Here is a 27,738-nt window from a genome sequence, read left to right on the forward strand (position 1 = left end):
CTCCACCCAAGCTCATTCCCTGTAGGTTGGTCAATGCAAACCAGGAAATTCGTGGAACCCCCTTTTGCGGGGCTCAGTTGCCAGGTCGATGCGGTCAAGGAGATTTATGTATGATGCTGCCCAATGGATTGTCCGTGTGTTCGCGTGGCGTCAGGGCCAATATCAGATCAAATGACCAGATAGGGCAAGTCGAGCGAGGTCAAACGGTCACCTGTTGGGTATTGAAGCATGAAACACTAGATTCATGAAAAAGCTAGTCATAGCTACCCCTTAGGCACCAGTGGGACTGACTAAATCATTAGTAGCGCGATGAGCGTTTAGTGTGTAGCTTATTCGGGGGATCCATAGCCAATTCCTCAGATCATTGCATCAACTATGACCATGACCCGACCAGGTAATGATCGACTAGTACATATACTCTCCCGATCCTAACAGGCGGGCTAATTTACCGATCTGCAGCTTCACTTTCCTGGAAAGCGCGGCCTCCGAGGGTTGTGTGGGCCTATGTAGCTACATGTATACAGCTATCTATGCTTTTTACAGGCTAATTACTGGCCAATACATATCGCTCGTTCTAAACCAGAGAGGATATCGACGTAATGGATGGTCGAAATTGAACCAGGATCACTATTCTAGTTCTAGACAATCATGAAAACTGGTTTGAATGCAAATTGAAGGGGGATTGTTGTATTCCGCTACAGCCGCGGTCATTAAAGAAACAGTAAATATCAACATGGATGAAATGAACGCCGTAAAATGCTCCCATCTTAATGATCTAATCTATCCACCCAAATCTAATTATCTCTCGCATTGAAATCTTACTCAGCCTTCTTGGAGGCCTTGGTTCGCAGCTTCATCAACAAATAAACAAGAGCATACGAGCTGCAGGCGAAGATGGCAACAATGCCAACGTCGCGCCAGCCGTAGTAGTAGTGCTTCAGGTTGAGACTCATCAGGTAGTCGCTTCCCTCCTTGTACTCGCAAACCTTGCAAGCCTCGGTAGCGTCGGGGTTAAGCAAGTTCATGTTCGCACCAATGGTGGCCATGTAATCTGCCAAGTAGTTGAGACAGGTAGTTCCATTGGGAGTGTTGAAAACGGCCAACTCATGTTCCTTGCAGTTAACAGGAGTATCCCATACGTCGAAGACAAGCAGACCACCCATGAGGTAGTTGAAGGGATTCAACCAATAGATCCAGTAACGCCAGAAAGCCTGGATCTGGGCGTATGGCACCAAGACACCACAAAAGGAGACCAACGTACCAATGATCAGGGGATTGACCAGGGCTGCGAAGGTGGCGTTGGGAGCGTAAGCGGCGACGAACTGACCAATACCCGTGTACACGAACTCGTAGAGAAGCATGATCAAGAAGGTAGGGCCGGCCTTGCTGGAGTCGTTGGGGAAACCGACGGTGTAGTACCAGCAAACGAAGTACAGCACAGCGCAGATGCACAGGTAGGGGATCTCAGAGACCACGAGAGCAGTGACGAACGCGATCCATGAGTACATCTTAGACTTCTTCTCACGCTGCTCGTAGATCGAGCGCCGTTCAATGAAGAGCGGTTGCAATTGGTTGATCACACCGGGGGCGACGAAAATGAAGTTGAAGATCGTGAACAGACGAAGCTGCATGCTGGCGACGCTGTCACCAATCATCCAGAAAGAGAAACCGTTGAATAAGGCCGAACCAATGTGCAAGGCCATCTTGTTGTTGACGTAGTCGGTATTACGGAACAAGGCAGTGCTCATGCGGGTGGTGACCATCTTGCATTGTTCCCAAAGCGATGTGGCGAACTCCCGTCCATCGTCAAATGTCCCAGGAGGTTTGGCTGCGGCAGTAGAGATGATCGAGTCAAGCTCCTGGCGAGCCTTTTCGTGCTCGGGAGATCCGAGCCAAACCTGGTTCCAATCCTTGCCTTGGCTAAGTTGACCCGAAACGACGTCAATCATGTGCTCAGCAGGGTTGGTATTAGCTGGGCAAGGAGCACCGTAGCGGGTAAAGTAATCCTTAACAGTTTGACCGTTATCACCAATATCACCAAAGTAGACAGTCTTACCACCCTTGGCGAGAAGCAGCAGGGTGTCGAACTCAGCAAACAGTTGAGCGGAGGGCTGGTGGATTGTAACGAGGACGGCCTGGCCAACATCGGCCAACTTGCGCAAGAATCGTACAGTGTTATAGGCAGACTGGCCATCGAGACCGGAGGTAGGCTCGTCCAGGAAAATCAAAATGCTGGGCTTGGAAACAAGCTCGACACCAATGGTGACACGCTTGCGCTGTTCAACACTCAGACCAGCACCGACGCGACCAACCAGAGTGTTGGCAAGGTCGTGCAATTCCAGCAAATCCAGGATTGTATCAACGTATTTTAATTTTTCCTCGCGAGGGACATCCCGGGGCTGACGCAACAAGGCAGAGAACTCCAAAGACTCACGGACCGTAGCGAAAGGCTCAAGCACGTCAAGTTGCTCACAATATCCAGCAGAGCGCTGGAACGAGACAGGCAATTCACGACCATCAACCATGACCGAGCCATGGATCGTACCGTCAGTCTTGCGCTGAGCGAGAACATCAAGCAAAGTGGTCTTTCCGGCACCCGAGGAACCCATAAGAGCTCCCAGCATACCTGGCTTAACCCAGCCGTAAACATTGTCGAGCAGAAGACGATCACCAGAAGGTGTCTTGACGGTGTAGCTCAAGTCCTTCCAAGTGAAGACGGAGGTGTTGCGAACCAGTTGGTTCTCGATGTCATTACTAGAATCACGCGCATCGTTCTCAGAAGGTTTAGTCTTCTCCGAAACCTGGGCCTCCTCATCACCCCCAGAAGGCTGATGGTGAGCACTGAGACGCTCGCGAGGGATGACCAAGCATGTTCCGCTCTCGCCGGGGGACTGCCACCTACATGTGGCAAAGATAGTGACAGCGACGAAAAGAACCCACCAAGCCCAGTTGATACCAAAGTTTCTCCAGAGATGCGAGTGGCTGTAAGAAAGCGAAGCTAGGTAGTCGACACCGGAGACGGAAGTAGCGCCTGGAGTGGCTCCGCCAACACCCGCACAAGACTGGTATAGCGAGTTCTCATAGCCAGGACCATTGGGAATGAGGTTAGTTCCAACGCAAGGAATTTCCTTGCCATAGAATTCGTTGGAAAGCAGAGCCTCGAAGCCGTATGACAAGGGATCAATCCAGAAAATCCAACCAAGCCAGGGGTGCATTTCCGGTTTTTGGATCATATAACCGGTGTACATGATGAGAGCGGAGATCATGAATCCGGAGACCTTGGAGGCACCGTCGAATGTCGAGAAAAGAGCACCAATAGCTCGGAAGAAGGCAGTCATACACTATCCTCAATGTTAGAAAACAGTATTGATTGGGAGAAAGATCAGCTTACCATAGTAGTCGCGAAGACCATAATCCAGTAGGTGAAGAAGGCTCCAGCACTCATGGTCAAGCCAACCATGAAATAAACAACAAGCGAGAACATGCTAATCTGGAACAGCAGAACCGGAATATCCGCGGTAATCTGAGCCAAGCAGAATGCAGCAGGGTGGAAGTATGCAAAGTCCTTGTGTTTGATAAGAACAGGACGACCGCTGAAAGAATCCGTCACCTCGGACATGGCGAGCAAACTGTTGTAGAGCAGGGAGAAGAAAAGGGCACCGGACTTCACGAAAAGTCCACCGGAGTTGTCAGGAGCATTGTAGAAGAGAGATCCAGCGATCAAAGCTTGCATCAAAGTTGCAACTTGTTTGATGATGAAGGTAGCCTTGTCTCCCCAAATAATTTGATATTGCCGATAAACACACGCCTTCACCTGCTCGGTAAAGCTGACAGTCAGAGGGCTGTTTTTAGGAAGCTGCTTAGAGGTTTCAAAGGCAACGCCGTCTTTGAAGTCTTGGGTACGTTGTTGAGCAACGTCAGAAGTGGGGTAGTCATATTCGGAGATCATTCGTGTATGGATGGATGATTTCTCATAAGCCTCCCGAAGCGCGTCCTTATTCCGAGGGAAGCGATTCTCGTAACCTTCGCGGATACGGCGCTCGGTGGGCACGGTGACACCAGTGAGGAAGTCGGCAACGTTCGAACCTTCACGGCAGATAAAGCCCGCCTCCTCCATGAATGGACGAGCCTCGTCACGGGGGCCGTAGTACACCTGCTCACCCTCATCAAGAACCAAGACCTTGTCGAAGAGGTCGTAGATTCCGTTTCCAGCTTGGTAGAGAGTAACAACTGTGGAGAGACCCAGAGTGTCTGTCATGGCGCGAATCGCCTTGGTCCACTCCAGGGCAGTACTGGCATCGAGACCACGGGTGCTGTTATCCCAGCAGAAAACGGATCCGCGAGTTGCCATGCACTCGATAATGGAGACACGCTTACGCTCACCACCAGAAACACCACGGACATACTCATTTCCGACCTTGGTGTCCTCGGTGTGCGAAATTCCCATGGCTTCCATCAAGAACTTCTTCGACTCTTCACGGTAGGCCTCGGGAGATTCAACGCCGTTCGGGAGCTTAAACGGAACCTTGAGGCGAGTCGCAAAGTCCATGGTCTGGCCCACTGTCAAGGTGGGGAAGAACACTTCCTCCTCAGTATTGATAACGATCTGACCGCGGTATTTGCTTGCCTCATCAGAGGTCAACGAGCCGAATCGAACATCTCCCTCCACCGACTTGTATCCTCCACGCTTGTTGGCAAGCATTTTCAAAAGTGTGGTGCAGCCGGAGCCCGGCCGGCCCAGAACCAGAAGCATCTCACCGGGCTTGACGCAACCATGACTGTTGTGCAGGATGGATCGGAGCGGGGCCTTGTTGCGGGACTCCTTGATGTGGGTGGGGATATTGAATTGTGAGAAGACATTTTCGTTGACAGCAGCTTCGGCGCTGATCACCTCCACGTTGAGGTTTTGCCAGGTGACACCCAGTTCCTGACGCTTGAAGCCGGAGTTCAAATCTCGCTCGTGTTGTTGTTGGAACCGCGAAAGTAAGGCCCAGTCGTTATGTTGGCTAGAGGCAGAACTGGATTGGGAGCTGTTCTTGACGGAAGTCTCCTCTCCGATGACAGTGACAGCGGCACTCTCTGTCTCATCTTTGATATCAATCGACCCTCTTCGGGACGATGAGGGGTGGTTAGAACCCTCCATGATGAAACCGAGTTTTGGTTAATGAACACTAGAGTAGGATCCATGTGGGAAGCCATTTTCCTTTATAAAGAAGTAATCTATTGATACTGAAGTGGGTCAATCATCGAGACGGCTTTCTAAATTTGCCCGAATGGCCGACTTCCAATCATAGCTCGGTATCAGGAGAGAATATCCCGAATCGAGCTCCGAGACCATTGATTTCCACGCGGCGGACCCGCGGGCAGTGACAGATCATTAACTTGGAACCCCTTATTGACTCATCTATTTGTCGATATGGATCAGGGACCCACGTCATGCGTGGAAATTTTCTGCTCTCGAACCCAAGGTGGATCTTGAACGCTCCAGGGGCGACCCACTACAAACATTGACACGGGCCCTGAAACTTCCGCTGACTCATCATCTTGTTTCTTTTGCCCAACGGTTATGTACATGCTTTTTCTGTTTTTCAATACAAGGCATGCCATAAGGCTGCCATTCTGGAGAGCACCATATCCACCCATTCATGCAGTCACCACTGCTATTGATCGATTGATCGGCGTTTGCCGGCATTGACGCAGCTCGGAGTCCGAAAGATTGATCATCGGGTGGAGTCGGGTTTTGCAGATTGCCGCTGACTCAGCGGGTCGGAACCGGCTCATGGTTCAACCTGAACGCCCCTGGATTGCATGTGACCTTTATCCTCCATGAATATACGGAGTTATGCCTGAAATGGATCTCTACAATAATATTAGAGGAGGTTTTCGGAATTATGGACTTGACCATGCTCCACCAGGATCAATAGGCTGGAACATAGGCTGCGGGGAACACCAATCTATTGTGTATGAGCTCGTAGTTGGCGTCAATCTGTGTTTATTTTCTCTGTTCCTCACGTGGGACTCATTCACATGCTCTCGGCTTTCTCCGTCTCCTTTCCTTGAACCAATTCATTAAACGTGTCGATAGCTTGATTCGTCCCAATGTTGGGCGTAGGTACCAAATTCGACGCTTCAAGATTTCTGCAGGAATCAAATCATCAAGTTCAAAGCGTCCTACGTGTGCCTATCAGAGTCGCTCACATCCTGACGATGTCGGAAGCGTACTCTGTCGTGAGGATCTAGGAAGAGATTATCGCTAGGTTGAAGGATTGTGGGGCAAGCGGCCCGCGAAGCCTCATCCTTCGCGTTACGCCTCCCGGGAAAGCTATTACTAGCTCCGATGGCACAGCTCGGACATCATGGTCAAATCAATGTGGCTTCTCACATTCGCCAAAATGGCAAAAGACCTGCCTAGCAATATATCGCAGTGATGAGAAGAAAAAAATCGTTCCCAGGCTGCTTTTCTCTCGGGAATGAATTCTTGGCTAGTCGACCTCGGGATCAGATGCTCGAGCTGGCAGTTGAGATGCGAAGCAAATCACGTTGGCAATTTATCTATTATCTCCATCTTTGAGGTTTCTGATCTTCAACGTAGATATTGGGTGGAGCCGACTGCTGTCTAGCGATAGTCATTTTGGAGGACGAGGATGTATATCATGCTCACAGTCCTTTGGTTAACTGGTCAATTCACCGAGACCAGTCCCTTGCCAGCCTTGACATGAAGCGATGCCTCTCAAAATTCTCCCCGGCGTGCGTGGGACAGCCCTGGAGCATTTTTTGAGATTGAGGTGAGCCTAAAACAAAGCCATCCTCACCAGAATGCCGATGACACGAGATCAAGAAGAAGAGTGCTGTACTCACAGTTTCCGCGTCTCAGACCCGGACTGGTAGCACTTCCATCTTTCATTTTGCTTGTCACTTATTATCATGAAAGTGCTTTCTTCTTGACTTTGATCTCTCGACTTACGTGCTAATGGAAGATCTGCCATCTGCTAGGACTCATATCATAAGAAGTGTCATTTTCATATGAGACCTGACCTAAAAGTTTTCAGACCAGCGGCTCTAGTGAGATATCGTCCCGGGCAGAAAGCATAAATGAATCATGGATGTACATTGGACTGCGATCAAGTTCAATTTGGATCCCGGATTAATTTCAAACAGATAAACACTGCTAGAAAGATAACAGTCAATATATGGCTGGCATTAAACAACAAAAAGCACCGAAAAATAATGAGTCAATCTGGATCAATGACAATGGGGCTTGAAAGGCTTCCATTACCTTGAATTGAAAAGGACAAAAATTGTGGAACATGATTCATGTCAATTGAGACCATAGGTTCTGTTTTGACCTCAAGTACCTGATTTGCGGGCTCGCTCTCATTTCCTTGTGTCATGTGAGCCGTGAAACTGGCTTCAGTATGGGTACTGGTTCCGCTATCAGACCGGGATTCATCGTCGAACTGAGATGCGATGTCCATCTGGGGTCCGATGCCGAGCTGGGATGAGTCTTTAAGCTCAGGGTTGACCTTAGCTCGCGAGCTGTTGTCGGCCTGGGAATTGATGTCATCTTGAGGCTCGTTGTCAATTTGGTAATCTATGTCAAGCTCTGGTTCGATTTCCGCATGGAAGTTATTGCCGATTTGATATTCATTGGCAATCTGAGACTCGTTGGAAAGATCTTGCTCGTTGAACAGGTCTTGCTCGTTGGACAGGTCTGGATTGGTGTTGCTTAAAGAGCTATGGTCAACCTGAGGCTCGACGTATGCCTGGGGCTCGTTGTCAATCCACAACTGGTCATCAGACCGAGGCTCTGGTGTCACCTCAATTCCGTCGGAGCTTTTAGGATCGGTATCCATCGACTCCTCATCGTCACGGCAGTTGTTGCAGCGGACTTGCTCGACACCGTGCTTGTCGACAAAACCAGACCGATATTCCTCATGGTCCCCATAGATGCAATATTTCCTCTGTTCCACGCAATAAACACAGATTCCAGAGAACGAGAGAATGATGCTGCGGGCATTACCACAGCTGAGGCAAAATCGGTAAGGAATGATTGGTGGCTCCACCTTGTCTTCAGACTGGGTGGACGTGTCCACATCAAATTCGACAGATGTTTCAACACTTGAGATTTCAGTGACTGAGGTGAGGCATGAGGATCCATGACTAGGCAAATGTGGTGATTCCGTATCGCTTGTTTCCGAAGCTAGCTTCCATTAGCAACACAATGCAAATGCCAAGAGGACAAGGACTTACGCGGAGTTCCTCGAAACATCTGCTCGTACTGGGAGGCAAGGGCCAGCATTCGTTCACGATCATTTTTCTCCCTCCTTTGCCGTTTATAAATTCTATCCGCCTATTCAGCCATTAGTGATGCCATTGTAATACAAATGCAGAGAAGACTTGCCTCGCGATGAGTCTTGCGACATGCACTGCACATCTTGCAAAATTTACGACCATTCATTGAGACGAACTCTGCGGGTCCAAAAGCTTGCCGGCATTTGATGCATCCAAGCTTTTTGAAGCCCTGGGCTTGAGCGGCCTTAGCCGGATCCCAAATCTCCATGCTAGCAAGCGCTAGGGGGAGTCCCATAAAGAGACGAAAAGAGGACTGGCTCAATTCGGAACGCTGGGTGAGCTTGACCTGCATTAAGAAGTGGAAATATGTTGATCAAAGTTGAGACAGAACAACAATAAGAAGAAGAAGAAGAAGAAGAAGAAGAAGAAGAAGAAGAAGAAGAAGAAGAAGAAGAAGAAGAAGAAGAAGAAGAAGAAGAAGAAGAAGAAGAAGAAGAAAGGAACTTGGCAAAGAAGAATGCATGAGGATATGCTCCCCTGATGATAGTGCTAGGACGTGGTCAAAAGAACCTGGCATATAACCTTGACATTGCTTCAGATAGAATAATCAATCAAAATGAGGTAAAAGGTACATTTTCAAGTGTTTCGTGTGGTTCGTGAATCTAATCTGCTTAGCCAGTCGATAACCTAAGTAACAATTTTCACAAGGCTTAGGGCCGCGCGGGCATATGTTAAGCGTTTTCTATAGAGTCTATGCATTCAAATTTTTGAAAGGTGATGGATTGGAATCTGGAAAGTGACCAATCAATCTATGAAAAAGTGATTAAACGAAAGGAAGTATTGATTTGGTCCACGTGAATTGTCATTGATTTTGCGCAGTCAATAAATAAACCAAAATCGGTGCTCATAAATTTAGACCATTAGGCAAATATTGGGCGTGGTTTAATGGTATCCACATCTTTAGATGGCTGAAAAGTAATAGATCGATCTGTGAAAAAGTGATCAATCGATTTGGGGGAAGTAATTGAATGATTTGCTGTTCCAATACCTCAGTTTTAACATTACCCATGTATTTGAAACGGGTTCCAAAGTATTTTCATTAAACTCCTTTCTAAAATCCTCCTTAATCAACCATAAACTAGGAGCCTACATAAACTATACCTGGTATTCATGAAGCTCTTATCCAAGTCATAATCGTTACATACTTCAACTACTAGGTGCTGACCAAAAAAGGTACTATTTTGGTGAGCACTCCCTAGGGTAATCAAACGGCATACGTTGTGGTCAGCGTTCCCTGCCCCGTCTTCCCTCCCCCAGCCATATGGTGGTGTGTCATTTGGTTTCAATTCAGGTCAGTAGAATGCAACGTAGCTTTGGAACTTTTGGGTATGTCATGCATATCGACTATTTCTTGGATTTCACCTCTAGTGGAGGTTCTTGACTTGATCTTCATGAGGAAAAAGCTGATGTCCTCTCCATTGATTATTGCCTTTACACAATGGTATACATGCCCCTAATCATGGACATCATGCCGTATTTACCCATGGAAATTACCTGGTCACTCCGTACGTAGTATCAACCATGGCCGTTACGCTATAAAAGAGGCACCAGACTGGTTGTCGCCATTTCGTCCAAAGCCACTAATCATTGATTGCCTCACCCGTTAGCCACACACCTACGTCAACTGGAAACACTAATCTCGTATGCGGTCTGACCACATCTTGATGAACCATTATGGTGATGTCATGCAACATACTCAACTGATATAGCTAAGAGAGCCATATTTCGTTCTGCTAGCTTGGTGGTATGAGATTGTTCAATGAAGCCGCAATTTTTCTCAAGAGTTCTGAGCTTTCAAGTGCTAGGCAGCGTCATACAAGCAGCCTGGAATCTTCTAGTGATGATGTAATGACGGAGATGGGTCGTCGCACAATTTCCTCGGACTGATCGAACCGGGATTGCCAGAATCAGAATCTGGAGTGAATATAAGCTACTTGTCGTAGATTGTCAATGCTGGCCACTCAAGGGCAAATAAAATGTTGGATAACACGTTCATGCGCGTAGGTTTTGATAAAGTTTGGAGTCCAGCTGGCACCGGCTGGGCCTATAGGATGGGTGACAAAGCCCCATATGCTCGAGGACCGGACCCGCCACCGCCATCCAGGTGCCACGGTGGGATGAGACTTGCTGTGCGACGTGTTCCTCGATGTTTCTCTCATTGTTTGCCCCACGACAGTAGCAAGGATTTCTTATCCTCAGAGCAACGGTTCGCTCTAATAGCCTTTTGAATTTTGATCGGTCAGTGGGGCCACTATATAATACAATTGGCAAGGAAATGATGTGCGTGCCTTGTAATATCTCGAGCTAGCTAGACCGGCATTAGAGTTCCTCAGCCAATCTGAACCAGAGCTGATATTGACTAGCAAAATTTCTCCAGTTTTGCCCAATAAAAGTGCCTGAATTTAATTGAGAACAGATCTTATCATCCGCACGTTCGTGCCTGAAAATGGGGGGAGGCGCGGATCTGGAATGAAAAACACAGATCGGCTTTCTCGCGAAAGAGAAACATGTGCTTCACCAATTAATTTGTGTTCCCTTGACGTAATAAGAAACAGTTCGCACCTATGTCATGATGCGCTAGTCAAGGGTTAGTTGCTGCGATATAGCTTTGGCAAAAAGTCGCATTTGCATGTAGACTATCTATGCTCTCAAACAATTATTGCACTTGACGCTCCTTTGGAAGTCCTACATCAGTGTCTTTATATATATTCTAGAATATCACCCTGTCTACCATTGAGGCTGGCTCAAGATTACTTAGTAATGTAGCTCAAGGATATCCTACTGCGAGAATTTGATAATTCATAATATTCATTAACCAAATTGGATTGTCGCTTCATGATGTACCTAACTCCTGCCAAAAATTTCAAAAGAACGCTTATGCAAAACTTTTTCTTCCGCTGCACAGAAAAGGTCAGCGCAGCTCATATAGCAGAATCGAGGGGTATGTGTCGTAGAAAGACAAACACCTACCTCCTATCACATCTCCTTGATTTGCTGAAAGCAGATGAACCGGGCTAGCTCGCCCCTCCTACTGGCCGTTTCTAACTCGGACACAGCGATCTCAAGTGATCTCATATCCATCTCGTCCTCATCCCCCATCAATGGCTCATCCGCTCCCGGAAGTAAGGGCAGCGCGGGTATATCCAAAGCATTTTGTAGCGTATCAAGGCGATACAAAAGGTCCTGCTGTGCTAGACGTTGCATGGAAGTACATGCAAGCACATGGCGAATGTCAGGCTCAGAAGCCCGGGCTTCTTTTTGAATCTTTTGTAAGGACAGTTCGCATAACCGGTAGGCTAGTTGATCGGAGTCGGTGGGTGGGTTGTGCGTTGCAAACGATGAAAGAGGCGTAGTCGGATTGACGACACGCAGCTGTTTTCGCCGCCGGTTGAGATTTGGAGAGAGATTGCGGGTGATAACTCTGGTAGCTTGCATGGCGAAGAATATGATGTTGAACAATGGTAGTTTTTGAAGAGGAAATACGATGAGGAGTTCAGATACTAAAAGCGTGGACTCCAGTTGTTCTACAGTCAATTTATTGGGTCATGGGCAAACAATGCCGCGTCATACCACCCCCAGAATACTGTTGTTTTGGCGGGAATTTGGCGGGAAGCCCCGTCAGTTGTCGTTGCATGGATTTCGCCACTGCATCATGCATCATGCCACCTCCGCACGGTCGTGCAGCAGCCTATGGGCCTATCAGAGTTAAAGAGGGGCTATATATTGCAGATCCTCGTGACTACACATGTTTGCTACACAGTCCTATGTCGTGTTAAATTCTTAACTTGAATTCGGGATTGCGACAGCGCTACACCCGGTGCGTGAAGCCCATGGTTGCGGTGCGTCTCAAAACGGGTGCTACCACTTTAACCCGCGAAAGTCAATGCCAGGACCCACTGTTTTGCCCCTAATACAGTGGATCCCAATTACCAACATATCGCATTAATATCAACACAATGGCTCACTATAACAACAACGCCTTTGTTCTCTTTGGTATATTAGCAGCCCAAAGCAACTTAAAATTTCTATGATGCAAACAAGCCAAACACCAGAGCCTGAGAGGGGCTCGAGTACCTGGGATTACTCTCCACCGTCAGCCTGCAGTCAACCAACATCGCTCTTACAATGCCCGCTACAGTCGCGCAAATTATCGAGCCCTTCGTGGACAAGCCCGAGTTCTTGGAGCGCATAGCCTTTCGAACGGTGAAGCCTCCCATCACCATAGTTGAACCTAATCCAGAATGGCCGCAACGGTTCGAAGCAGTTAAGGAGCGGATTCAAAAAGCTCTTGGGTCCTTGATCTTGGACATCGCTCACGTCGGCTCTACCAGCGTTTCTGGCCTACCAGCTAAAGACATTATTGATGTCGATCTGACACTGAATGATGCCACCGACGAATTCTCCTATGTGAAGCCTCTGGAGGGGGCAGGATTTCGGTTCCTTTTGCGCGAGCCACGATGGTACCAGCACCGGTTCTTTGTGGAGAATTGGCCTAAAGCATACCATGTCAACCTCCATGTGTGGGGTCTCGACTCACCTGAAGTTGCCCGACATCGTATTTTCCGCGACTGGTTGCTCAAAACGCCAGCGGATCGGGAACTGTACGCCAAAGTGAAACGTGAAGCGGCCGAACAGACGGTCATAGCTGGAGATTCGCTCGTGGAATACAACCAACGGAAAGAGAAAACCATACAAAAGATCCTAGAAAGAGCATTCCGTGATTTGGGCTATATTGAATGAGAAACTTAAGAGTGATTTTAACTGTCGAAACTAAAGATCAGTATTTGCAGCTTGCCATCGTCCGTTTAACTTTTTCCCTGTAATGTCTTGATCTTGACCTTGCCAGGTACTTCATATCTCTTAAAAAAATACTAGTAAAGCATTGCCTGAGTTGTTCTCACAGCATGTATTTCAATCGCACCTTATGTTTAACTTTTATAATACATAAAAACATCCCATGGAGCAGAGCAAAAACTAACCCAAATGCCATCAATTCCGTTCCACGGATTGTAACATCTATGTACCTATCTATACCTACACGTGGCCCGGTTGAACTGTATACATGTATGCCCCGCTTCATTTATGGCCAAGAGGGTAGATCATGAAAAATCTCAAATCAAAGTTCAGAGTTCGGTATCTCGCAACAACATCTCATAAAAGTATAATTACGGAAGATATACCCTTGGAATTGACCTCGGGAGGTCATGGCAGTCCTTCACACACCTGTGTCAAATCCAGGTCAAATCTCTACCTGAATAGACCCTGGCTTCATAGCGACCCCACAACCTTGGAACGCCTTTCCCGATTGCGACCCCGAATCCCCCGATACCACATCTAAGACCCAATTTTATCGGGATACAGCCTGAGCCGACCAATTTTCGTGAATAATGCATGTTTATCGCAATGAGTCACCGAAGTCGGCAGCAACACCCGATAGAAAATAAATTTCACTGCACCTTCGGTCGCAAAGGATCGCACTTTCTACTACCACGACTCCAAGCTATTGCAGCATGGCTACTGAGCACAAAAGCAGCACCGCAATTGCCGAACAGCCTTGTTACGCAACAGAGTATGGAGGGCTTTCGACATCCACAAATGTGCACGCCACCGTATACCCCAGTGTACATGACGAAGAAGCCCCGCAGTCGGTATTCTCCATAATCGAACCACCTGCGCAGCTCTCGACTGTCACAACGCACATTCTAGATCCGGTCCCTAACGATAATGTTCCTGACGGAGGTCTCCGCTCCTGGAGCGTGATTATGGGGTCATTCTTCTTGCTGATGAGTACCTATGGCTTGATGAACTCCACCGGTGTGCTGCAGAGTTATTTTGCGACGCACCAATTATCGAGTTACTCCACCAGTGCTGTGGGCTGGATCCCTGGTGTCTTTCTGTTCTTTGGGTTGGGTCTGAGTGCCCAGGTGGGATCGATGTTTGACCGGTATGGTCCGACAGGGATCTTGATCACGGGCACTGGATGCTATGTCGCAGGTCTCTTGCTTCTGGCGGAGTGTCGGCTGTATTGGCATTTTATTTTGACGATGGGGGTGTTGACCGGGACGGGTTCGGCACTTTTGAGTACTGTTGCGTTGGCGGCTGTGCCGCACTGGTTTGATCAGAGGGTCGGGTTGGCCATGGGGACTGCCATGGCTGGTGGTGGAGCTGGGGGTGTTGTATTTCCACTGATACTAAGGGCGGGGTTTACGAATTTGGGATATAGGTGGACAATTAGGATGCTGGCTCTGATCATTGCCGTTCTGTGTGGCGTGAGCATTCTGCTGGTCAGATCTCGTTTGCCGAAAGGTCGAAGCCGGTCGACTATCAATCTGCGGGCCTTCAAGGATACCAGATTCACTTGGTTAACGTTGGGAACTTTCAGTAAGGGCAATTTGCGTGTCGCATTATCCGTATCGGTCGATGAAGCAACTGACGTATATGCAGGCTTGGAGCTGGAGGTTTTTGCTGGAATTGGTCTATACCCAACTTACGTTGTGATGCAGGGGTTTAGCACTTCAACTAGTGTTATTCTTCTAGCCGTGCTCAGTGTGTATGAGCAATCATTTATCTTATTCCATGATTTTTCTTGGGCTAACGCATTGGATCCCTAGATTTTCCACGGTTGGCCGGCTGATGGCAGGTGGGATCGCTGATAGATACGGGCGCATCAACACACAAGCCATTCTGATCGCGCTTGGAGCCCTGGCAATCTTTATCATTTGGCTGCCATTTGGTGACACTTTACCTGGTCTGTATATGTTCAGCGCTGTGTTTGGGCTCGCATCTGGTTCTTTCTTGAGTTTAGCACCGGCATGCATCGGACAAATATCTCAGGCGAGTGAAGTTGGAGGAAGATTCGGGATTTGCTACTCCCTTGTCAGTATAGCGTGAGTACCAAGTCCTTGAGCACTTGCTGTGATCCAATAACCTGAGAATTTTTGTACCCACAGAACCCTGATCTGCATCCCAATTGGTGGTGAAATGTTGCAAAAAGTGGGCAAGAAAGCGATGGTTGGATATCTAGGAAGCGTGCTGATCGTAGCATTGGGCATGTTTACCATGGCGCGTTGGGCGTGCCTAGGCTATCGGTGGAGATGGCAGGCCAAGATCTAACCGGAGACACATCGCGCAAAAGAAGTTGAGGGAATTCAATCTTGAATGGTTCATCATTGTTGTGGTATTAGACAGCCATGCAGGCGCATCAAAACTAACCGACCAATTCAGAGTAATTTGTGAAGACAAATTTGCCATTCATGGGCCTGGAATAATATTCCCTCATTAAATCCATTCCCGAGGCCGAACAACGGCGATCGATAAGAGTGTCGCGCTCTAGTTTTTCTCGCCACCTTGTTCGCTAAGGAGCTCCTCCCTGGAAGTTGCATTAGTACCTTGCTCGATAAAACATGAACAATGAAGATTTCATACAAATGCTTATCGAGTTCCTCATTGTGTTTCCTTTGCTCCTTCAATTTCTTGCGTAGAAGTTCAATCCTGCAGGCACGAATTAGAGCTGTAGACAAGGAACATGGGGCACGCGGAATGAAACATACTTTTCCTTCTCGAGTTCATGGATATACATTCCTTCATTTGCGGCCTCGCGGCGGGTAAATTGATCTTTCCTATTATCCAGGTCAACCTCACATCGTATACGTATGGGCAAGGTCTAATATGTAGCGTACTCGGCCATGAAGCCCCGTGCCTTTGGGGAACCAACGTCTCCTGCCGCCATCATTGAGGGTATAGTAGAGAAAGATCGCTTGGTGCTTGCGCGAAGGGTGGACCGGATGAGGACGGATTGCATTGTGCCGAAAAGTGGGGGGGGGGATCGTTGGATTCAATGGATAGAGGTCCGAAGCTTTGCGAGGAAAACTTGTTTCGTTTTTTCGAGAAACAAAAAGGGTAATTTTGAGGTCGATAGTAGGTGCAGGAATCAAGGGGGCGGCAAGTCGTGACAAGATGAGTGAGTGATTCAGCAGGTGATGGCCGAATGCGGGAGCACAAGCTGTCATCGGCTTCTCCGCACTTAAGTGGATCCAAGTGGAGAACATCAAGGGAGTACGATCCCCATATATTACATCCCTTGAAGAATGATTATCTGGAGATGCGGAAAAAATGAAATGAAGTACAAAAAAGGCTGAAAGAGGAGAAAGGTCATGTCAAGAATCGAACTAGGAATTTTCAATCTCAGAATCGATCAAAAAATGAGGAAATAAACAATTAGGCAGCCATGTGACCATGTTAAAAGTCAAGATGGCTTCAACTCGGCCCTTTTGCCATCTTCAGAGCATCAACCCTAACTTCAAAAATCAACAATAAATAGAATAAAATAGATACAATCATTTGGAGTTGACAAAAAATTTGCCGATACCTAGTGGTAGGTCCGCTGCCCAGCTCCTCACCACGGCAGCCCCCGTTAACTAACTGGGCTTGGCCAGGTCTTCTGCTCGCCGTACCACGCAGTATCCCCATGGCTCCCATGGGTCCCGTGTGCCTGAAGTGGGGGCCCGCAAACCCAAGTGGTGACGATAGCGAGCTGGAAACCACTGGGCTACGTGGAGGCCGGATGGAATTCTACACCTTATTATGATACTTAAGGGAGAAAGGTATAACGCGTTTGGTTTGCCCACTCCCTTCATATCTCATCACTTCCTACCATTTTCCTACTTCCCATTCTTTGATCAATATCTGCTCCCCCAAGCCATCCCCGGTTTCCCACTCTCTTCCTCCTTTCCCATTCCAGCCTCATTCGCCCATCCATACGTACCCACCTTGACTTTCCGCATGAGTTTAATTTACTACCATTTCTACTCCTGTACTTGAACTTTCTGACTCTTTTTACCATGATCTAATATGGAAGTCTCATGGAACTCGATTGGAATGCCGCTCGCACAATATAAACACATTTCACACTAGAGAATGTACCTGAATCCCTTCTGCAACTGCCGTGCAGAAGCAAGGTCAATTCCCTCAAAGTCCGCCGTGACCTGCAGCCGACGAAGCTCCTTATCAGTAAGCTGATGATCCTCGTTCTCCAAGCGCTCCTGTCGCTTATTGAGCATACGCAGGTTGAGATACATAAACAAACCACACATTCCGCCAATCGCTTGGAGACCGATGCACACACCCAATGCGGTATGATAGTAAGGTGCCTCGGCCGCAATGTAGGTGTAAGGTGTCCAGATACTAGCCGAGTTACCAATTGAATTGATGAAAGCATAGGCCGCGGCACGCTTAGCAGGGGGCCGTGGAATAGCGTTGGCAATCCAGGAGTAGAGAGTGCCGTTCTGGGCGAATACGAAAACCATCAAGAACATGGAAAAGTAGCGGGGACCGAAAGAGCCGACAGTCATGAAGATAACGAAGCCGACGATGGTGATCACAATCGGGTAAACGAAGAACCAGAATCGGATTTCCATCTTGTCTGACAACCAGGAGTGGGCAAGACTGTAGAATACCATGAAGACGTATGGTGGCGCGACTAAGAGGAGAGAGATGGTGTCACTGTAGCCGAGAGTCTCGGCCAATGTTGGGAAGAAGTTTTGGAAGCCAGCGGCTCCGGTGATACACATGTAACCGAGAGCCAGGACGTATGTCTTGATGTCTGTCATCGCCAATTTTAAGCCCTTCAGCTGGCTCATTCCGCCCTGCTCATCCACGTCCGCTTCGGCGGCCTCAATCGCAAGGCGTCGTTCGGCAACGCGACGCATCTCAGGGGTGAGCAATTTCCACGTCTCTGGGAAGTCGGGGAGAATACAGATGATCAAGAGCCCAACACAGACGGTAATGGAACCCTCGATGATATATAGCCATTGCCACGCTGACATTCCACGCTTTCCCTTGAGTCCGTTGAGGATTCCAGCGGCGATGAGATTTCCAAAGGCACCACTGATCAAAGATCCGGAGTAGAAGATACTCATTCGGAATGCCAATTCGTTTTTCGTGTACCACTTCGATAGGTAAAAGAGCACGCCGGCGAAGAAGGGGGCCTCTAATCAAAATGGTCAGTCATTGTTTCTCCACGCCCCATTGTTCACGTTCCACTTACCGACCAGTCCCAGCAGAAAGCGACACGCCACAATACCACCATAACTCTTAACCTGGCTCGTCAGAGCTGACACGAGACCCCATGCACAAACGAAAAATCCCAGATAGAGAGATGGGCGACCCATGTAGTTGAGAAGTAAATTACTTGGAACTTGCATCAGGATATAGGCAACGAAGAGGACCGATAAACCCGTTTGGTATTGTGTATCTGTGAGATGAAGCTCCTCTGTGAGGCCCTGAAGCTTTGCGGCGGCATAATTATTCCTTTTCGCATGGTATTTAGTACAGGGCTGCCAGGGTTGCATGAAAATCAGCTTACCGGTCAATATAATTCAACAAGTACACCAACACAACCAGGGGCATAATCAATGAGTCAATGCGAACGCGCAGTTTGCGCTCAATGACCTTCTCTTCTTCGGTCAACGAGGCTCTGTAGATAGCTTCCTCATGGGAAACCGACGCCTTGTCCACCGCTCCGCGGTCTGGAACAACGGTTTCTGGCCTGAGGGCATAGTCTGTGATGTTCATGATGAAAGAAAAAGTCCCAGCCTATGGGATAAACCAGGGAAATCACGGGCAGAGCAAAAAAAAAAAACATCCCTAGAGCCCTGGGACGGGCCATCTCTTTATCGATTTCCCTTCGGGAAGGGGCCTAGCTGGTACAGACCATGACCATGTTACATGCTTCTGCATGATTAGTTCAATACGAGGAAGTTAACCGCCTTCCGTTATTTTGCCCGGCGATCGCATTTACCCCGAAGACAAGTTTCTGGGGTAGGCAGTGGGGCGTGGGGGGGACCAGTCCGAATGGGCCAGTGAGAGGGCGGAATAAATCAAGACTGCGGAGAGACACCGAGGGTTGATGGCGTCGTGACTATCGTGCTCGGCCAGTGATAGGTTGAACCATGTGGCACACCCCACGCGGTTAAAGCCACTTGTTTCTGGGGTACACAGCCAAGCCGCGTATGCCGAGGAGAGCTTGATGCACACGGTTTTCCTGATGGACCGTGCCAGTAATTTGGCCACCATGCGCAGATTTCAGGCATTTGGGTCGGAGTAACTCCGGGCGTCGAATAACCATATTGGGGGTGGATCTGTGGGATCTCTTAAGGTTTGATTGGCGATTTTTGACTTTCTTCCCCGCGCGTGTTTCTTAGCATGGTGTTTGCTCCGATGATCGTAGCTGCAGAGGTGACATGGAAACCGGCGCCCGAAGTTCTTTGTTCTCTGATTGACATCATTTGAATAGGAGAAAATTGGCATGCATATAGCATTTTCCTCTGTGGCTGGGTCTGTCTCATGGCCTTTCCGTGCGTGAAATAATACCCGACCACATGACCAGCTTCGTTTTAGCTTGTTAAAGCATTGAATGCCTTGGTCTTTCTTCTTGTAGTAGTAAGACTGCTTAGTTGAATTTGGATTTTCTTGGCACCAAGCCTGAGACAACTCAAAAGCTTCCCTCTGAAGCTCTTGTGGCTCCTTCCCAATCTCGCTGTTTTCGCCATGACAGCAATCATGGCCAAATGCATCGCCTTTTGCCATCACTGTCTCGGTGTTCTCATCAAATTTACCTATGCACACATCTGTGGTGACCATTTGGCTACTATTAAAGGAAACAACAACCGCGACTTAACGACACTTGGCTGCTGCACATCCCCATCAAATGAATATCAGGCGATGCCTTCAGTGTAGATAGCACTACCTGATTATCCTCTCTCTAAGGCTGCAGGAATGCCATGTTAATACTGATACTTCTCAATGAAACACAAGGCTGTTACCAAGTTAAAAAGTGCCGGCGATACTTTGAATGCCTCCATTCGGACGATCTCGCTATTACTTTTTCGCAAGCGGCCGGATACAAGTGTACAAAAATCACCTACTCCAGAATTTTCTCGATGCTGATCTTCTGTTCTATGAAATTTAAAATCTGTTCGGTGAAAGAGAAGCGAATCGAAACAAACAAAAGAAAAAAGGAAAAATCAAGACGAAGAGAAGAGATGAGATTTGCAAAAAGGGAGGTGTCATACTCGAAAATCGCGCCTTCCTCATTTGGATTCATCGTGCCACCCTAAAAGTATCTATGGATGGAAATTGCCTAATCTTGAACTACCAAGAAGATGTAACCCAATTATATCTGAGGGACCGGTATATACTGGAACAGCACTCCGAGTTCCATTATGAGCGCATGAATTAACTGAATAAGACAAGTCTGTACCTGAAATTAACAAAAGATGTAGTCTTCAGTTCCAGACCTTGAACAACTAGGTACAAACAGGCCCGGTAACTTCCCAAACCCGCCACATACATGCACCCTACCTCTCAGTCACTGACTAGGGGCAAATGCAAGTTGACCCAGAGCAGCACGAACCCGACACGAAATTGATCGTCAATTCCCCATCATCAACATTGTTATCATTTGGGTAGAACAGTGGTATACTGCCGCAGACCCCACAACCATGATCTTCTAGTTCCCGCGCGAGGGTGATGATCGACGAAGCCGGGGCGCCCCCGGAATTTTGGAGGAACGCGCATACAGCACCTTCATCAAGAGCCTCATTCTGGCAGGCGATTTGTTCGCCGTTGTCGTACCACCGGCTTGGATCGATCTGGTCGATTAGTTCGGGGGCATCGGGGGCGCCGCAATTGCTGCTGCCGCGGCAGTTTATGCCTAGGGCCAGGGCCTCAGCGGTAGAGGTGAGGGCTGCGAGAAGGACGTGTTCGAAGCGCATCTTGGATGGTGGTCTGGCAGGCTGTCAGTCGGTTGAATTGGAGGAAAGGTGGGCGGAGGTAGGTACTGCTGGGCTTTTTCTGATAGAATTGTTTCAAGATAAGCTTGAGATGATGAAGATGCTATTACTCGAAGGAAATATCAAGTTTCTATACTCTCAAAAGCTCTCTGAAATGCTTATACAGCGACAGGGCGATTTCCGGAGGTCAACTACGAGACATTGGCTTGAGCCTACGATACTAACACCAATCTAGCGATCTACATTGTGAGAATGAGATATTTATCAGCTCAGCCTTCATCTATCCTTGAAAATCCCGCTGAAAATAAGCAAAACAATGTCTGCTGCCGCGAACATCAGAGGCAACGTGATGAATCGAAGCCCTTCCTCTGAGACACTCCAGCAGGTAGCCCGTGGGATGACAATTCTGATGTAACCTAGCTGAGCCATTATGGCTATTTTTGTAGCATACTTGCAGAGATCACTCTCAAACATACACTTCAAAGTCTAACAATTCACCTGCCGATTGGTAGGGCTGGACAGCAGATACTACTAATAATTGCTTAGTACCGCACTAGTGCTCAGAATGACGGCCTGGTGGACAGCTGAGGTCGCCGAGGTCGCCGAACTCGGGCTGCATAGGGCAAACGACAGATTATAGACTATAAAGAACCAACTACACGATGATGCTCATCTATCTGCTATCCACAACTTCCATCACTGTCGTTATTCTCAAATCACAATACCAGAAGCCGAATAATCGAGATATCCTCCCAAGTACGTCCACAGCCAGGCAGCCATGAAATAACCAAGCTGACAACATTAAAAGAGCAAAGTGGAAGTATTACGCACGAAATGCATCTCCACACTATCCTCCCCCTCTCCCTCCTCCTATCAACAGCAGCAGCCCTCGGCATAAACTGCCGCGGAAGCAGCGATTGTGTCCTTACCGAGTGTCCCAGCATGGGCGAAGTCGTTAGCCTAATCGAGGAGTTTGACGACGACACTTGGTTCGATAATGGCGAACATATAGCATGCATTGGCTCTGGTGATGAGGATTACAGTCTTTGTGCGTTCTTGCAGAATTCGGGTGGGGCACCGGGGTCCGCTATTAAAACGCTTGCGAGGGAGCTGCAGGAGCATGGTTGTGAGAACTGTGGCAGTATACCGTTGTTTTATCCCGGCGACAATAATGTGAACGATGGGGAGTTGACGTTCAATGCTGTTAGATGAGTTAATCTTCCACTGGGTTGGTTGTTAGTGTAGCAGTTCTGGAGGAGGATCAGAGACATACTTCATCTGTTTCTCATCCCGCTTTGTAAACCCCCCCCAATCGGAACCCGAAGACGCGGCAGAAGGGCATCAAGAATTCTGGCCAAGGGTATTTTTCTTCGGCTTTGATGGCTGCCAAATTTTGGGCTGAATGTGTGTCAGTGGATCCTCCATTTGATGTAGGCCTTGTGGTGCCATCCAGATGTTCGGACGCGAGAGATGAGACCTACGCACGAACCATCTGTCTGCGATCCTCGATGCGCCGAAGTCTCCAGCTGTAAACACCGAAGTTTCCACGTAGTCATTTCATAATTTCTGACTAGTGAGCTTTTGTAGAAAGTGAAATGTGGGACCCGTACAAAGCGACGGAGCATTCAGCCGGCGCGGCGAAATCGGCGAGCTCGGTGAGCGTGGGGCAGTTGAAGATAATAAAACAATCATCGAAACTTTTAGCTCTACAAGATCAGAAATCAATTCCAAGCCTCCTTAAGTCATATTCTTGATCTACTATATTAAAGGGCACGAGAATCCATCCACACCATGTTCTCCAGATCAACAGTCAATAGTGGTCAGAGTGTCAGCATGTTCTCATCCGGCACCGTCTTGCGGATCTCCACCACCCGAAGACGTAGCTCTTCTGCTTCCTTCCATTGACCTTGGTTCCAGTATGTATTTGCGAGGTTATTTATGCTGGTAAGAGTGTCAGGATGATCCGGCCCTAGCACTAGGTTAAGGGCTTCCATCACCTGCACCTTTAATTTTTCCGCTCTTTTCCATCGTCCCTGGTTCCAATATATATTAATCGGAAGCGGCTACCTAGGTAATTAGTCACTTTGACTTGGCCCGGTTAATAATACACCAGATTGTCTTACGAGCAGGGAGGAATTCTGCTATGATCGAGCCATGAAAATGCCACACTATCTCATTTATGCTTTCAGGAAGGGGATAGGAACTGACCTCGTAACCGAGTGAGGGGCAGCTTCTAGCCCCATGAGGTGACCTTATGGCGCTAAGTGCTGCACGATGATCGGAATATATAGTAGATTCGAAGAATGGAGATACGACATCAAAGGCGTTCCTTACTCCTTTCACCGATCACTGTGTGAGAACCTGGTATGTATGTTCTAGTGGTTGTTTGTAGTGCTTGGTCTCTCATGCTGAACATGTGCTGCTGTAGGGCTACCCAGACCTCAACAATTGTCCGGCTACTCCTCTGCCGGTCTGGAGCGTCAATGGCATCATGATGTGGATCGGCGCCTGGTCTCTACGGTATACCAATCCTTCTGTCGGAGGCGCCAACTACTATGGAATGGTTATGTTCAACAGTCTCACGCACGTTATGCGAGCCATTCTGGATGGTGAATACAACGCAGGCCTTCTCAGCACTCTAGTCAATTTCATGCCTGCCTCTTATTACTTTTACTCTGTCATGTTGGCAGACAAGAAGCTCAAAGCAGCTGGAATCGCGCGCTCATTCGTTGTTGGAGTCGTCGGTCACCTGCTCTGGATTCTTCCCTACATTTGGATCGACAAGGGTTACATCAGCGAGATTACAGCTTGCGCTATCCAATTGCTCAACACCCTGATGTTGCACGTCGTTAATGTACCTATTTGAAGCCTGCGATCTCAAGTGGTATATAGCTCCCTATTCCGCAATATATAGTGCCAACCTTCTTTTATCTTTTATTAAGAACTAAGAGCTCAGGAAGTTCTCTAGCGATTATATCATAATCAATATAGACCTATAGTATCAGACACTATCACTGTAGTACCTTTGCACTACCACTCTTATTCATATCATCTCTAGAACAGCACTTCTATTCTAACACCCAAGATTGTATATCGCGCGATTGACATCAGCTAAAGGGACTACACTTAATATACTAAATATGTCTTTAGATGTATATTCATTTTTGCTTGATGATAGCTTCATCGATTGACCACCAAATATGCCCTAAAGTTTCAGATTATCTCATGTTTATATGCTTTTTCTAAGTTAACTCTGGGTTTAGTATAGCTTACTCATGAGATCGATCAGGTGATCCCGACCCGTACAGCGCGCTCACATTACATGCATTACAGTACATGTGCTCCAAGCTTGAATTTATGTTCTCCTTTTATGGAAAAATCAGTTACACGAAGAATCTCTCGTTCCTAGTCCCAGCGTTTCTGTCTTGGAACCTTGGAAATGTTGAGTATGAATCGTTTGGAATGACATAGTGCCTAGACCAAACAACAATTTTTGCACCAATCAAGACCTAAGAACATGGACAGTAGGTATTCAAAGATTCAACCCAAAATTGGCAAACTGTCCACAAAATCATTACGCGAAATCGAAAAGTTTGCTCAGGGAGGTGGACCACTCTTTTTTAGATAAACCGGTGGGATGGAAGTTTGGTACGGGTCGCGGAGGAGCTTGCGATCCCATATCGTCAGACATCCACAGTTTCTCTTCCAACAAATCCGACAGGTCTTCTTGCAGTCCCAACGACTGGCCCCTCATTACCAAATCAGGCGACTGACAGCCTCATATGTCTCATAATCTTCCATCACGCCAATGGTGTTGTCGCGTGGCGGACCCGGTCGCAACGGGCGGAGCTGAACCACTTTCCAATCGACCTATCGGAGCCACCATAGGTCAAGCTATTGAAGCTACCACCAACCCAAAACTGGGCCCCTGTGAAACGGCCCACCGCCCCGAGAAGGAGATCTCGGGGCGAATCTCACTTCCCTAAATCTCGCAGCGCCGTTGGTTGCAGCATGCTTCTCTCCTCTCCTTCCACCCCATAATCGCGTCCCCATGGTCGGTGAATTGCGCACATCCGCCCCCGACTCACGAGTCAGGAAGGCGCCAAACCGCCAGTCGCGCTCCTGTAAGGTCTGCCGACTCCGCAAGGTCAAGGTATGTCCCGTGCTCAGATCGCTTGCGACGGGAGGGACCGACGTTCCCGTACCGGGAGCCCTGTCCCACTACATACTTCAACAGGGGCCACCGAAACTAACGTAAACCCGCCAGTGTGACCGTATCAAGCCTTGTCATGCATGTTGCGCCCACGGATATCCGTCAAAATGCATTTACGAAACCGTGCCTGATGACGAGGCGCGCCCCGTCAGCCAGGCAGAGGAAATCCGAAATCTGCGGGCGGAGATTCGGGACTTGAGGACGAGAATAGATGAGAGGCAAGATGGTATGTGGACAGACCTTATTTACCTCTAGCGGGTACCTTCGGGAAAAATATCCAGCCAATTGTGGGACTTTTACTGACACGTTTGCTGCAGGGTCTCAGGATCAAGATCTTGAGCGGCTGGACCGGCTTGAGAGCTTATTTGAGTCTATTCGTTCTGCCCCGCTTAGTGTGGTTGACCACATTGTGCGCGAGGTTCGATGCGCTCATGGTGGGATGAAGAAAGATTTGGTGCAGGTAGGGCCATGGGAGGGTCATGAAGGTAAGTCAACCATTTCAGCACCATTAGAGCCAATTTTGCGCATGCTCACACAACGGCCGATTAGCATATGACAAATACCACAATTCCCTTGCTTCCCCGCCATCATCTATTGTTCCAATCCGCCAGCGAGCAAGCGACTCAAGCTCCGACCTCAATTTCAATGATCCTCCCATGTTTGACGATGAAGATAGCGAAGATCAAATGTCTCTGAGCAACGGGTCAGACTCCTCGGGTTCATCCAGTACAATTTATGTGATCGGCATGCAGCGGCCCTCCGTTGACGTATTCGTTGAGCGCTTTGTCGACGCATTCAGCCCGCAGGTTGACACCAAGTCTGGCCGCGCGGGGGCATTGAGAGCCGCCGCAGAGATTCGAATGTTTTCGCCACTTATCTCAGACGCCTTTGAAGCAGTCTCTGTGGCTTTCTTTGGTCGATCTATCCAGAATAAACAACTCGAAGCTTCGGGATTTCGGCTGTACCCCCGCGTTCTGCGTGAATTGCAAGATGCATTGATTGACCCAGAGCGTTCCAAGTCCGAAGCGACTTTGGTAACAGTGACACTTTTGCTTGCCTTTGAGAGTGTGGAGCGCACTACAAGTAGTGGTGTGCCAGCTCATGTTAGAGGTGCGGTGCGCTTGATTGAGCATCGTGGCCCAGAGAATCACATGTATGGTGTTGAGCATCTCTTATTTACTGAGCTCCGACCTTATTGGATTGCTGGTGCATGCGCGGGTCGAGAACCTTCGTTTTTAGCGCGCGAGGAATGGAAGACAATTCCATGGTCGGCTGGGACGACTACCAAGGATATCCTGCATCATCTACTTGATCTCGCCACGGAAGTGCCTGCACTGTTGTCCCAGTCTGATTCATTCAAAAAAGCGCAGCAGGATCCATCCGCAATGGGCGCCCAGGAAACTGCGTCCAAACAGGCTGCGCTTTGGAACGGGATCACCGATCTCACTGCTCGCTTCTATCAGTGGTATCATGACTTTGTCAAGAGCTACCCAGATGGCCCACCGCAAGAGGTCGAGCAGACGGAGGATCAAGACTTCCCTGTTTTCAAAAGACGAGATTTGCGCACCGGAGCTGTATACACACCAACCAGGCTCTCTTATCCCAATCTTCTCCTTGCACAAACCATGTGTGTCTACTACGCATTCCGCCTAATTCTATCCTCGATAGATACTCGCCCAGAGGATCGGGTCACCGTTCCAGAGCAGTACGAACTGGGATGCGGTATCTGCCGCACATACGCATTTTATATCCTCACAGCGCCAGGAAACATGATCAACCGCCTTGCGTTTCCTACACGCGTGGCATGGGAGGCTTTCCCTGACAATGGGCCCGAGCGGGCTTTTATGACTGAAGTGCTGCAATTGGTTGAGAAGCGCCATTCCCTAGCGCTTTGGGGCGGTGGCATGTCGGAGCTCTCAGCCAGGGAAGGCACCCCTCTTAACGCAGCATGATAATGACGATGATGATGCAGATGTAATTATCCATAATTTGCAATTATTGAGCGCTAGATATCCTTTCGGGTCCGGGTTCATGGGATACTCCCTAAAAGCTTACTTCAATTTATTCTATACGACAGAGCATTCAATTCATGCATATGCATCTAAGTAATCACAGTAGCCACGCAATAGCACGCTCGTGTCATCTTGGCGAGCCGAGGTGAGGACCGTAGAGATGACAAAAGCCCCCGTCCCAAAGCGCTGTCATTGGGTCGGACCTGCAGGAACACTTCCCCACCATGACAGAGCTAAGCTGTATCTGACCCGAGGGTCCACTATACCGACCAGTCACAGCTCCACATTTGCGATGTGCAATCAATAGTTCCAGGCACCAGGTGGATCCGACGCGATCTGGGAAATGAGCTGAAGAAAAGGAGATAGATCA

General features: G+C 48.4%; 12 protein-coding genes across 12 annotated transcripts; 6 read left to right on the forward strand and 6 right to left on the reverse strand.

Annotated features, from left to right (window-relative positions):
• Positions 1 to 818: 818 nt before the first annotated feature.
• N7484_003232 (putative ABC multidrug transporter) lies at positions 819 to 5,143 on the reverse strand (the record flags this gene model as incomplete). The annotated part of the gene is made up of 2 exons (XM_057113652.1): positions 819 to 3,341; positions 3,392 to 5,143. 2 exons carry the CDS (start codon positions 5,141 to 5,143, stop codon positions 819 to 821), a joined length of 4,275 nt encoding a protein of 1,424 aa, XP_056973792.1.
• A 2,089-nt stretch (positions 5,144 to 7,232) lies between these two features.
• N7484_003233 (uncharacterized protein) lies at positions 7,233 to 8,299 on the reverse strand (the record flags this gene model as incomplete). The annotated part of the gene is made up of 2 exons (XM_057113653.1): positions 7,233 to 8,200; positions 8,251 to 8,299. 2 exons carry the CDS (start codon positions 8,297 to 8,299, stop codon positions 7,233 to 7,235), a joined length of 1,017 nt encoding a protein of 338 aa, XP_056973793.1.
• A 259-nt stretch (positions 8,300 to 8,558) lies between these two features.
• On the forward strand, positions 8,559 to 8,833 carry N7484_003234 (uncharacterized protein; the record flags this gene model as incomplete). Its single annotated transcript, XM_057113654.1, has 2 exons — positions 8,559 to 8,627; positions 8,681 to 8,833. The coding sequence occupies 2 exons, from the start codon at positions 8,559 to 8,561 to the stop codon at positions 8,831 to 8,833; spliced, it is 222 nt and encodes a 73-aa protein (XP_056973794.1).
• A 2,495-nt stretch (positions 8,834 to 11,328) lies between these two features.
• Positions 11,329 to 11,787, reverse strand: N7484_003235 (uncharacterized protein; the record flags this gene model as incomplete). Its single annotated transcript, XM_057113655.1, has 1 exon — positions 11,329 to 11,787. The coding sequence occupies one exon, from the start codon at positions 11,785 to 11,787 to the stop codon at positions 11,329 to 11,331; it is 459 nt and encodes a 152-aa protein (XP_056973795.1).
• Positions 11,788 to 12,477: 690 nt separating this feature from the next.
• Positions 12,478 to 13,092, forward strand: N7484_003236 (GrpB family protein; the record flags this gene model as incomplete). The annotated part of the gene is made up of 1 exon (XM_057113656.1): positions 12,478 to 13,092. One exon carries the CDS (start codon positions 12,478 to 12,480, stop codon positions 13,090 to 13,092), a length of 615 nt encoding a protein of 204 aa, XP_056973796.1.
• Positions 13,093 to 13,862: 770 nt separating this feature from the next.
• On the forward strand, positions 13,863 to 15,465 carry N7484_003237 (MFS general substrate transporter; the record flags this gene model as incomplete). Its single annotated transcript, XM_057113657.1, has 4 exons — positions 13,863 to 14,733; positions 14,797 to 14,902; positions 14,964 to 15,239; positions 15,303 to 15,465. The coding sequence occupies 4 exons, from the start codon at positions 13,863 to 13,865 to the stop codon at positions 15,463 to 15,465; spliced, it is 1,416 nt and encodes a 471-aa protein (XP_056973797.1).
• Positions 15,466 to 15,740: 275 nt separating this feature from the next.
• Positions 15,741 to 16,153, reverse strand: N7484_003238 (uncharacterized protein; the record flags this gene model as incomplete). The annotated part of the gene is made up of 3 exons (XM_057113658.1): positions 15,741 to 15,843; positions 15,903 to 15,971; positions 16,032 to 16,153. Coding segments are annotated over 3 exons (294 nt in total), but the record flags the coding sequence as incomplete, so codon positions are not given.
• Positions 16,154 to 17,261: 1,108 nt separating this feature from the next.
• On the reverse strand, positions 17,262 to 18,924 carry N7484_003239 (putative MFS transporter; the record flags this gene model as incomplete). The annotated part of the gene is made up of 3 exons (XM_057113659.1): positions 17,262 to 18,340; positions 18,398 to 18,660; positions 18,716 to 18,924. The coding sequence occupies 3 exons, from the start codon at positions 18,922 to 18,924 to the stop codon at positions 17,262 to 17,264; spliced, it is 1,551 nt and encodes a 516-aa protein (XP_056973799.1).
• Positions 18,925 to 20,726: 1,802 nt separating this feature from the next.
• Positions 20,727 to 21,125, reverse strand: N7484_003240 (killer toxin; the record flags this gene model as incomplete). Its single annotated transcript, XM_057113660.1, has 1 exon — positions 20,727 to 21,125. One exon carries the CDS (start codon positions 21,123 to 21,125, stop codon positions 20,727 to 20,729), a length of 399 nt encoding a protein of 132 aa, XP_056973800.1.
• Positions 21,126 to 21,977: 852 nt separating this feature from the next.
• Positions 21,978 to 22,355, forward strand: N7484_003241 (uncharacterized protein; the record flags this gene model as incomplete). The annotated part of the gene is made up of 1 exon (XM_057113661.1): positions 21,978 to 22,355. One exon carries the CDS (start codon positions 21,978 to 21,980, stop codon positions 22,353 to 22,355), a length of 378 nt encoding a protein of 125 aa, XP_056973801.1.
• A 1,062-nt stretch (positions 22,356 to 23,417) lies between these two features.
• On the forward strand, positions 23,418 to 24,009 carry N7484_003242 (uncharacterized protein; the record flags this gene model as incomplete). The annotated part of the gene is made up of 2 exons (XM_057113662.1): positions 23,418 to 23,507; positions 23,572 to 24,009. The coding sequence occupies 2 exons, from the start codon at positions 23,418 to 23,420 to the stop codon at positions 24,007 to 24,009; spliced, it is 528 nt and encodes a 175-aa protein (XP_056973802.1).
• Positions 24,010 to 25,194: 1,185 nt separating this feature from the next.
• N7484_003243 (uncharacterized protein) lies at positions 25,195 to 27,308 on the forward strand (the record flags this gene model as incomplete). Its single annotated transcript, XM_057113663.1, has 4 exons — positions 25,195 to 25,296; positions 25,411 to 25,582; positions 25,674 to 25,841; positions 25,906 to 27,308. 4 exons carry the CDS (start codon positions 25,195 to 25,197, stop codon positions 27,306 to 27,308), a joined length of 1,845 nt encoding a protein of 614 aa, XP_056973803.1.
• Positions 27,309 to 27,738: the final 430 nt, after the last annotated feature.

The sequence above is a fragment of the Penicillium longicatenatum genome, assembly GCF_028827895.1.
Source record: "Penicillium longicatenatum strain IBT 33135 chromosome Unknown contig_2_segment0_segment0, whole genome shotgun sequence".
In the NCBI taxonomy this organism is placed as follows: Eukaryota; Fungi; Ascomycota; class Eurotiomycetes; order Eurotiales; family Aspergillaceae; genus Penicillium; species Penicillium longicatenatum.